Source organism: Phasianus colchicus, chromosome Z (assembly GCF_987193195.1).
Source record: "Phasianus colchicus chromosome Z, bPhaCol1.hap1.1, whole genome shotgun sequence".
Classification (NCBI taxonomy): domain Eukaryota; kingdom Metazoa; phylum Chordata; class Aves; order Galliformes; family Phasianidae; genus Phasianus; species Phasianus colchicus.
Window position 1 is genome coordinate 66,632,313 of NC_143476.1, and position 11,852 is coordinate 66,644,164.

The 11,852-nt window shown below is 36.7% G+C and overlaps 1 protein-coding gene across 1 annotated transcript in view; it reads right to left on the reverse strand.

The window, feature by feature from the left end:
- The window catches only part of MRPS27 (mitochondrial ribosomal protein S27), a 48,355-nt gene that overhangs the window by 36,124 nt on the left and 379 nt on the right, over positions 1-11,852 (reverse strand). The window contains exons 2-4 of the mRNA XM_031602606.2: positions 10,848-10,925; positions 6,227-6,297; positions 4,552-4,610 (exon numbers count right to left, since the gene is read on the reverse strand). Coding sequence (XP_031458466.1) covers positions 4,552-4,610; positions 6,227-6,297; positions 10,848-10,925 — 208 coding nt within the window. The remainder of the gene's footprint in view (positions 1-4,551; positions 4,611-6,226; positions 6,298-10,847; positions 10,926-11,852) is intronic.

Consider the following 11,852-nt stretch of genomic DNA (forward strand, 5'->3'; position numbering starts at 1 on the left):
GGAGAGTAAGCATGTATTGCAGAAACGACTTGAATGCAGGGACCAGAAGAGCTGTGAAGTCTACATGAGTAGCACTCTTCCATCTGCAGCACTTACCTGGATAGTGATCAACAGTTCTTCCTATGAAGTAGCAACAAACATTGACCACCATGTGCAATTACATTAGAAAAAAGAAAATCAGTATTCCTGTCAGTCATTTATTGCAAATCACTGGACCATTCTAATTAGGTAAACCTCTTTGGTACTTCCTTTCATTGAAACTCCAACGCAGCCAAAGAGTAATTGAAGTCTTTCGCAAATGAAGTTATTTTGGCTTGTTCAGGTTAGACAGTTATCCAAATCAGTGAAACATATCTTCTGGTTATGGAATGTTTTTTTCCTCTCAGAAACTTCCATCACTTCTCAGCATCACTTCAAAATGTAATGACTGCATGACCTGAATACCAGGCAGATATTTCTGACTTATGTATATCTATGTATTTCTTTAACACATTTCTGTGAAGGGACCTAAAGTCAAGCCTATGTCAGTTACAGTTTCATGACAAAGAAGACAACTCTAAGAAAGAATTAAGTATCTTGTAGGATTTTGTGTTTGTTTATTCTCCTTTTTCAATTTCTGCTGGAGCACTTTAATGGGACTCATGACATTTTGCAGATATATCAAGTCAGGTTTCAATTTAGTGGGAATGAACAGCATGCACAGCGTATGCCAAAAGACAACCTCTTCTGTGGGTGCACTGTGATCTTTTATTATAAGCAGTAGTTTAGAGTAACTAGATGCTTTCAGAATGTTAAATCAGTTGATTGCCACTGAAGTATCAAACACTGCAACTTTCACATTCAAAAATCAAATATGCAGATAAAGATAATACAGGTGAAACTTACTTTACACACATCACTGGAGTAACTGACACACTAGCACTGCAAGGAATAAGCACATTTTCATACATATGGAAAGTGCCACTCTCCTAAAATCACTAAATTGCTGCAATTAAGCTTCAAAAATGCCACTTTCTGCAATAAAAGATACAATAGCATGCCTAAGAAGAACTTCCAATAGTTTGATACAGTAACTTTATTATAATCCAATACTGCTTTCAGGTAGTAAGCACTAAACTCTGTAGAACTAACTTAATTTCCAATGAGCGAGTATCAGTCAAGGAAAGTAAAAAACTCTGGTGAGACTGTACAAGAATTTGGAGAGTACACCCACAGACAAACATCTGCACTTTACTGACAATGTATATATTTTTTTCCTACACCAATGTCACGAGTTCAATGCAATTAAACAACCTATCAAGGAATCCCAACATAAAATTTCCACAATAGCTTTCAAACACATTGAAAATCATTCTTGGCACAAAACCTATATACTCAATCAGCCTTCAAACTGCCATTATGCTAATGTTTTGATCATCTGAAAACCACCCTAATGTGAAAAATAGTGACATTTCAGTGAGACAGGACGAAGTAAGGCAAACTGCAGGTCTTTGATCTAGCAGAAAGTGCATTCTGATTAGTATTTCTACTGAGATCCTAGGAGATGAAAGGGTTTTTAAGTCTGACAGTTAGGGTGGAGAGATATTCAGAGGAGAACAAAAAGAGGAGTACTGAAAGCAGGTGATGTCATGCCTTTACCATTTTACTGACATACTCCACAATGTTGCAAAGCAGTCTCCACATAACTATTTTTGAGAGCTCAAGATCCTCTATGGAGACTGTGCGGCTAGATATTCACTATTTTAAATGCACAAAAAGTTGAAAAAGGACTAAATATAATATGTACATTGTGTTTTGTGGTCCTGAACACGTTATAGTGATACTCCAAAATACTACTTTTCAAAACAATGTCCTGCCAGACATAATAGAAGCCCACTCTACAAAGCTTACAAGCTCTAGCACTCCTGTCTTCAGGAAAAAAAACACACAGTGAAAATGGAAACGCCACTTTTCTTCCCCTGAATCCTCCCACTGGCACAGCTTGCCCTTTCATACCACAAATATTTTCCAAACTTTTAAGGGCTCTGAAAGTGACTATCCTTTAACTCAGATTGCCAGAAACATGCAACACTGAGGATAAACATTAAAATCTCTCCTTTACACTCTACAAGTAGTTATGAGGAAAAACACAGGACTCTGGGGGCATCTTGCATAGCTACATTCAGGCAAATGCACATATAGACAGTTTACCAGGAAACATACATGCCACTTGTTCACAATGGATTTGTATGCTTTAGAAGACACAAAAAAACTTTTTCAGCTTTTCTCTTTTTTCAAAAAGTTCACTGTCATCATAGAACAAAAAAATGCGCTTTGAACTGTTTTTCATTAATGAAGTAACAAGCTAGAAAAAGATTTCTTGACAAAGCTTCTCTATTTCTTAACTCTGCCTCTCTTCCACCTCCTTAAGTCTCACAGTGTGGCCAATTTTGCAGGACTCTGTGACAACATCCTCCCAGCTGCCAGGAGATATCTTTATAAACGTGTCCTTCATTTGAACTCTAGCCTAAGCACAAAATGTAAAGAATAATAAAAGAGACCTTGTGGGTACCAACCACATCTTGTATTTCCTGAAGCTAGCAAACTTATTTTCATTTGAAAGGGAAGCTTACGTTATAATTGGGATTTTTACATTTTCACATGAATTACAGACCTCTTTATACTGTGTTTCACTACCTGCATGCTAATGCGTTTTGAGAATAGTTTCATGTAACATGCTAGAATGAAGTCTCCTGGAAAACTTACACTAGCATCACCAAAAGATTAAACATTTTACAATGGCAGAACCAAGCAACATTATAAGGAAACATACAAGAAAAATTCCAACTATACACATTGGTATCCTTCTATTTTCTCCTTATCAGTTACTAAAATTTGTATCAATTACAAATGATCATACTTGATGAACACATAACTAATCTTACTAACTGCAGGAGAATTACATCCTAGAGCAGTTGTAAATAACTGCAATTATTTCTGAACTGCAAACCTCTACTTTACAAAGTGCTCTTAAAGAAAAAAAAGCCCTGTATTTTAAGCTGAGGTACTAACCAGCCACAGATGGAGAAGGAGGAAGATATTTATGTTAGAGTTCCCCATTCTATTTTCTTCTTTCTACTACAGAAGATTTTTGGTATTTCTAAGTTTTTGCCACTCTCTCACCTTCCTGTTTTCAAGAAGGAAAGAGCTGTTAAGATACATTACATAGAAACATCTAATTCTACTATCAGGATTTTACTTTCTGCATTTTAAGGCTCAGAAATTAAACTATTAAACTTTCCTCTTGGCTGTCCTGATGCCCCAACTCAACCAGTGAGAACTGGAGTCTCTGTGGCACATTACATGTAATAAACTTCAAGAATGCTAAAACAAGATATTAACAGTGCATCTGTAAAATAATAATAATTAAAAAAAAGAGTGGTCTTAAACAGACTTGACTTCCGTATTTTCTTCTCTCCAGGGCTTGCTGAAGAATCCCAGAATGACTTCTAAATTTCATATGACAGGACAAATGAAATGTGGTCCAGAAGTAAATGAAGCTTCGCTAACTGCACTTTTATAAAAGATTCTTCCTCCTGCTTTTATTTTTTCATTGTAAGATATCACTTGTAATAGCAAACTTGAAGCTGAGGTTCATTTATCGCTCAGAAATACCAGAAGATCACAGAGATCTTAAGTATCATGCACTCATGCACTTACAACTATTAGTCTACTTAAAGCATCCATACCATAAACTTCATTAAAGTAACAACAATTGTTATTTACATATAAACACATGACATTGTTTGTAACATGCTTTCTCATCCACTTTGACAATACTGGTTACTTTCTCCATGAGGAACACTATGTCTCAAAATGTGTATGTAATCATCCATGAAAGTACTAATCTATTTTAGGGATCAGTGAGATTTACTGCCCTCTCAAAATCAATATTGAGGTGTATCGATCTGAAGCAAGGAAGCATTCAATCTGATACTACCAGCAACACAAACTAGTTGCAGAAAACCCTAACAATGCCCGCAATAAAGTTAACATAGCTTATCTGGGACAGAGAGAACAAAGGAGATTTTTTTTTTAAAAGCAACAAAACCATATTCTGTTTAGCCTTGCTGTCTTGATCATTACCGCAGCAATCCAGTTTACAGTTATGTTCATTCTGAGAAAACAAGATAGTTTCCCTGCACTTACAGAATGCATATAGCCATTTTAATTAAATTATCACTTGAAAGACAAAAAAAGATTGAGAAGGAAATACTGCAAATAGATGTAATTCCTTTATTCCAGCAACCATAATTTAAATTGTCACTGGAAGTAGTTTTAGCTGCTCAGCAGCTCAGACTAACATGCCTGGCAGAATTTAATGGCAGAGGTCTGGAAAGAAAATAGCCAAAACAAAGGGGAAGTTATCAAAAAGGCCCCTGGGTGTGAATTGAAAGATAGCAGACACATGTATTTTTACAGCACACAAAAGAGTCCCAGTCTTAAAAGGACAAGACTTCATGATATGTATTTGTATTCCTCAAAGTTTATGTTGTTAGTAAAGACACTTACTTGTAAAGGTAATATTCAGCTTGATCCACTTCCTCTCGTGAAGAAATGTTGTCAACAAACTGGTTAAAAAATAAGAAATAAAAGCTTAAGAGGGAGCACTTATCTAGCATATTAGAAGAAAATGTCACTTGAATACACACAACACATTTGTTCTGCATATTTAGGTATCTAACAATAATGGAGGTCTTCAAGTCTTCAGTTGCTCCCAGTCAGGTTTCTTCTGGGCTGCAGAAAATAAAATCTTTCTACACTCAGCCAACTTTCCCCAAGCTATAAGCAACGCTATGTATTGCACATGGGGACAATCTGAGAACCATGTCCCTACAGCACAGTACACACTATTTTGCTTGCTTTTTTCTATTTTCTTAGCTTAAAATATATCCCTTGAGCATGCATTCAATTTCTAACTTTTTTTCCAATTTTCAATGAGTCTCAATATTTGTTTGCTCTCGTTCTAAAAAGCTTTCTTTTCCCCTTTGCCTTTTTTGTGTATTGATATATAATATCAATGTAATATCAATATATAATGTAATATCAATATCAATAATATCAATTCTGAAGGATGATGGCATCTTATATTTTACCATACATACAAATAACAGTAAGAAAAATAAATTAACCTCCAAGCTGCAAAGTACAACTTTCCTCCCACTAAAAACCTCACAAAATTACCAGTGCTATCAACTACAAAAGCAAGGTTCTTGATCAGACTTCCTCCTACGCTAACAGTGAATCTTCTTTTCTGGTATGTTCAACATGAGCATAAAGTTACACAATGTCTTTAGCTCAGAATACATAAAAAACACGTTAGGAAGGTCAGAGTTTCTCTTCAACCTAAAAATAAGCTAAAAATTACAGTTCAAGACAACTGGTACTTGTTCTTTAATTTCTTAACTTTCCTTGTATATATAGATATATATAGATCTCATCTCTAAGTGTGGCAACAGCATGCCTGTGTACTTTATGTTCGTTTTAGAAAATCTGAATTTTATGTGAGATCCAGGTACTAGAAAGGGAGGCTGTTTGAAAATCTGAAAATGTCACTTAACCAGTCCAGAGGTCAGCCCGAAGCAGAAACATGAGGAGGGTACAAAGTAAATGTGATTAAGCAATAGAAAGGAGAAGAACATCCATTTCTTCTATGGATATTTTCAGAGCCAGTAATCAAGAACGTTCAGTAACTACACAAATTGTTCTGTGACTCCACAGAGAATAGTGCTAAGAATTCTAATTAGCATTAGTGTACCAGTATACTGTTACCACAGTGGTGATTCAGAATGTAGGCAGTATGCTAACACACTGCATTTCCTTCCCAGCCTGGGTTCTTATGAAGTACCTGAGAGGACGTCATAAGCTCTCACTAATAAAGACAGAAAACACAGGAAGGGAGGAAATGTATATTATGAAAAAGTGTAGCCCACTAACAAAGTCAAGCCCAGCTTTTCTGAGAAAAAGTTCTATTTCTGCTTTGAAGACTCAACAGTCCAGGTGCTAACTAATGAGCTCAAAGAAACAATAAAACAGTTTTATACAGCAACTGAACAGTATAACAAGACATTTATGATCCCACAGCTCACAGCAGAGGTGATATCATTTACATCCTCTGAGCTCCCTTGATTTCATAAGCATTCCATTGTCATTTCCATCACTTCATGATCGGAAATTATTTTCTTACCCGGGCTATTGTCAAAGAGCTGACAGGCAGCTTTCTTTCATAGGTTCTGTCCATTAAGTTGGCTAATTCAGCTAGAGGAAAAAAGAAGAATAGTATGTTTAATCAGCCAATATTACAGAAAAATACAGAGTTATCACATAACTTGGAACAGCTGGGGCTGTTCAGCCTGGAGAAAAGAAGGCTCCAAGGTAACCTGATAACAGCCCTTCAGTGTCTGGAGGGGAGCTACAGGAAAGAAGGGGACAGACTCTTTAGTACCATCTGTTCTGACACAACAAGGGGAAATGGTTTCAAGCTTAAGGAGGCTGGAGATTTATGCTAGATATAAGGAAAAAGTCTTTTACAGTGAGGGTGAATGAGGCACCTAGAACAGGTTGCTGAGAGATGAGATTGATGTCCCGCCCCTGGAGGCTTTCAAGGCAAGGCTGGATAAGGTCTTGGGCAACCTGATTGAGCTGTGCATGTCCCTGTTCATTGCAGCAGAATTGGACTAGATGACCGTTAAAGATCCCTTCCAACTCTAAGGATTCTACGTTTCTATGAATATAACCTGAGTCCATGAAATTAAATTGATTCCTTATCAATATTTCATTTTGAAGTTGTATGAAAATAATATTTTCAATTATTTTTAAATACTCCAACAGGAAATAATTTAAGGAAAGGTTCTCAACCTTAGAATGTCTTGGATGAGGTAACGAATATAACTCATCTAAAAAGCCTAAGCAGATGTCCTGATAATTCATGTTTGCTTTCAAGCTTCACACATGCTGGACAGTACCTTTGGTGTTCGTCCTTTCTTCTTTGATAAAACAAAGAAACACAGAAACAAGCCATACCATACTCATATACCCTACAGTGACAAACAGCAGGTCAGAAGAAATTCCATTAATCAAACTGGGCACTGTGCCAGTGCCTTATTAACGTAACAGCATTTTGCTTCAGCAATCATCTAACAATATTAAATTGACCATACAGGAATTTTAAGCTTTCGACTGCTGAACAGGTAGATTAACACTGAACTTCATGAATTTAATCTATAGTTTTAGTTTTGTACTATTACCGGAAATTGATGACTCGGAGACTAAGCTGTTTAGCATCAGCTGTTAGACAAGAACCGATGACCTTCAATCTATTATATTTAGAGACTCCAACTATATTCTCTTCTTTCAGTTTTCCATGCACAGGAATCCAATGTATTATCTCTATCACTTGCACCTCCTTTTCTTTTTTGCATTCCACAGCTCCTGGATCAGTTCCATTGGCTGCAGTGCAAGAGCTGATGGCGTGGCTTGTTACTATTCATTTTCCATAAAGGTCATCTGACCTCAACCCCTGAAGTGAGCACCACATCAGAAATGACTAAACCATTTATTCTGGCAATACTGGAAAGGACAGAAAGCAGCACTGTACTAGTAACCATAGAAAAAGTGATTTAAAATTGTTCTTGTACCACCAGTTAACACTGAGAGATATACAGTTCTAACACTACAAACTGTATTCAGTTTGCTACCCTAATCTTACAGCTACTCTCTAAAATTACAAGGTACACGCAAATACTTTTTGCTACCATAAAATGAGAAGTCTTGCTTGACTCTTCAGTTTGGATAATGCTGCAGTCTGCTGCATAACAGTATTCTGTATTTACGTAACACTTTCCCTCCTAAGACACTTGAAAGTATTCTTGGGAACACCAAAAGATCATCTTTGACAAGCAGCTTATCTCCAACTAACTGAGTATTTCATCACCATGAAATGAAAGGGAAATTCAGAGCAAAGGTGCCAAGGCAAGGACCAGCTCTTGCAAAATACAACATGGGATGCTCAAATCATGTAGGCCACAAAAACCATGTAACACTACAAAGCCACTAAGAGAGCAGATCAACCTTTAGATGGTAAAGCATTTTCTGTGGAAATATCCTTACAGAAAGTATCCGTATTTCACTTTGCATTTCCTCTCTCCAGCACTCAGGAAGGAGTACACAGGTGAAGACTACAAGGGCATTTCCAGCAGTGATAAAAATAAGAGAAGAGGAAATGCTATCTCCAGGTCAATGGCTAGGTCCTCACCTAAACATATCAACTATCAGCCAACACTCATCTTCTGTGTTTTCAGAAAAATATTTATTCAGAAATCTGCATTTGCTACAGGGATCTGATAGATGCACAGGTTGGGACATAATTATCTACTCCAGAACAACTTCTATTAAACACCTCACTGAAAATTGGAAGCTGATACCTAAAACCACTATAGGCCATACTCAACTCCCAAGTCTTTCTCAACTCCCAAGCATTTCTTTTATTTAGGTGCTCACAAAGATGAAAAGTCTACCTTAGGAAACATTAAGTATGTAAGGAGAATGTAATTTCAATAAATAAAAAGCCTCAATTCCAAGACTGTTACACACATATCTACACTGGGAGAGTTCACATGCAGAATTTTAATGATTTTAATATGTAAAGTCACAGAACATGAGCTAACCTTAACTCCTTGAAGTGGTCCAGGACAGGTCAGAAACCCAGAGATGGGACAGCAACTTAAAAGCTCATAAAACTGAGCCCCAGGTTTTTCCAGAAAGAAAAACATGAAGGAAGGCTGAAGTGAGTACAAGCTTATGTTTAACATTTCTCTGTTTATCCACATCCCTGGCAGCTTCTCGAAAGAACTACAGCCTTGTACCAAAGAATGCTTCAATTGGAAATGACGGGACTTAGCAACGGAAGTGCTGCCACCTGGTGTTTCAGATAAGCCATTTCAGGTACCGGGATATTGTTTTTAAACAAAAAAACCTATTATCTATCTCACTTGAATTTTGCCAACCTCTTAGGTTTGGATAACTACAACCTTTCTCATCAAGATACCTGCTATCGCTTAATTTTACCCTTGTTTAGCAACAAACCAACTGAAACACTATGCAATCAAAGTCCAGTCATGCTTCCTGTGCTGTTGCTATCTATTTTTCAGTAAGTACAGCTCAAATTTCTTCCAAACCCATATCTTCCTATCACCACAAGGTTTGTAAATTCCAAAATAAGACATTTATAGTACTTACATTTAAAAATATATATATTCTGTGTACACAAAATACAATCTTTTTCTTTCCCGCATTTTTTTCTGTACTGGAGTTGGCTGCTAATGCTTGTATTGCTAAATTGATACTACAGAGAAGTGACTAGAATATATCTTATATAGATGCAGTAAGTGAGTTCAACATGGCAGCACACCACTGCATCAGAGAACTGGCTTTATATGTATTTAAATAATACCTTCCTCTTTAAATCAAAAATACCTGTTTTTTCCCATTAGCACATTCTCATGCCATATTTCTGCACAATAACAGTTCTGAAACTGTGTGGAATAAAAACAAAGCAGTATCTCCTCAACACAAAGAATTCACACCAGCTACAACCACCATTTACTACACAGAAGACCGTATGCGCAACCATGCAACTGAGATCAACAGAGCCAACATCTCTAGTGTTGCCCACTCTTGGAAAATGCTAACACAGCCGACACTGAATTAACAGAATGAAAATGGAAAGTAGTTCTTCATAGTCCACATTGCAAGTATCTGCTTTGGATCAAGATCTTTGGCAGGGAAGCAGCAAAAACTTGCCAGGTCTTGCTAGGCCTGGTGATAGCCAAACAAGGACTGTAGAAGAAACTATACAACGTTTTCTTCTATAATAGATTAGTATTGTCTATAAAGTTGGTCAAAATATTAATTGTATTCTATCTGCAAGTGACAGGCTCAAATGCAATGGGATGTCAATGTCTGCTACTACTGAACACCACCTGTTGGTTGACAGTAAGGAGTTTCAAGGCACTGCTGGATCCAAGCTATATTAATCAACCCCTACCAGCTGTTCTGGTCCATGCACTGTAAAACACTGACTAATCAGTTTGCCTCTTTACAGGCAAATAACAAATAAATTAGTGCACTAAAAATATTATGATTCGTCTGTCCCCCGTTGGTTTGAGAAAAGCCCTCAAATTTCACCTCTTGATTCTTCTTTCAGATTCATAATTTGAGATACAGTTAACAAATATAGTTTAAGTGCTAAGAAACAGAAAATAGAAGACAAAGATTATGCATCAGGGAGGTCTCCAAAACTGTTTCACTTATGGTACAAAAATTCTACCCCTATTAAACAATGCGTATGTATCTGTAGAATAGACATTTTCCGTAATGCTTACTATGCAGCATAGTCACCAATAAGATGTTGGTATGTCATCTCAAATTTACCTCAAAAGAAAAATCTAAAATTTCATCAGGATGTACTTTTGCCTCTCGCAAAATTATGAAGAAAATATTAATTAAATAAGCATTTTAGAGAGTTTTTGAGTCCTTTAATACTTACAGAATGAGCCTCTTTTGCAATGCATTACAGCTAAAACAGTAGCTGTAATCAGAATCAGTTGTTACAGATTTCACACACAAAAACGTGACATTCATGTAAGGTCTAGATTTTGTGGGAAAAAAAAAATTAAAAAGCTTGTAGAAACCAAACATTGTGTAAATGGACAAATCCTTTCTTTCAGAATTACAGCATTGAATATGTAAGACATTTATAGTGTTAGACACTAGTCAAAGTGGTGGAAAAATAAAGAAGCTTTTCTCACCCAAGTTATGCTCCTCTTTTTGTCTGTTTTCCCATTTTGAGCTGTCCACATATGCTGCAGAAAGAAGAGATCTTCTACCTAAAAAAAAAAAAAAAAAAAAAGCCAGGTTGACTATCTGAGTAAGCATATAAACTTTCTATCAAGTATCTTTATTCTATTATTATCTATTATCTATCTATTCCATTCTACATTTACTGACTCAAACGCATTAAACTGTATGATAGCAGCAGTAGCTATCTAAACAGCTTGGATTCCCTGTACCTGGAAATGCCATTACCTTGTTATTTTTCAAACTGAAGAGTTTTCCCCCTAAAAGACTTCTCCAGCATACAACAGTTTTTTTCCCAAAACTGAACACCACATTTAAGAAAATAAGAGATGTTTTTTAAGGTGGGAAATTATAAACAATAAAAGACATCTTCCTGGTGCTCACGGGCCCTTTCATCAGATGTTAGAGCTTAACTAGATGTAGGCATAAGTGGCAAATATGCACAGAAAGACTTTTCTGTTCTTGGCTGATGTTTTTCTCCACCCTTACAGATTTCTCACTGGAAATGAAAGTTGAACATTCATCTGTGAAATATTACACATTTAATCAACTCTTTGCTTGAACTCCTGTGATCCACAGGGTTCACAAACATTTTTCCAGATACTGTTCATATCTTAAAGTTTCTGAAGACTGTCTTCCTTTCTGAAGCAAAATAAATGCTTCCACTGGAGGAGCACAGGCCACGTTTGTGCATCACTGACAGATGATAAGGTCCTGAAGATGCATGACGGACAGAACTGGCTGAAGGGAGATAAAGAAATAACTCCAGACATTTACAGGAAGGAGCCCATAGAATTACCCAACCTTGTGAAGCTCAGTTCCTTCACACGGTGTTGGTTTTTTTGTTTTGTTTTATTTTTTAAGCAAAGACAGCCTTTCAAAACCATCGGCCTGGACTACACTTCTGCCCCTTCACTCGCCAGATCCTCCTCAGGCTCGGTGGGCTGCCCTCCGCC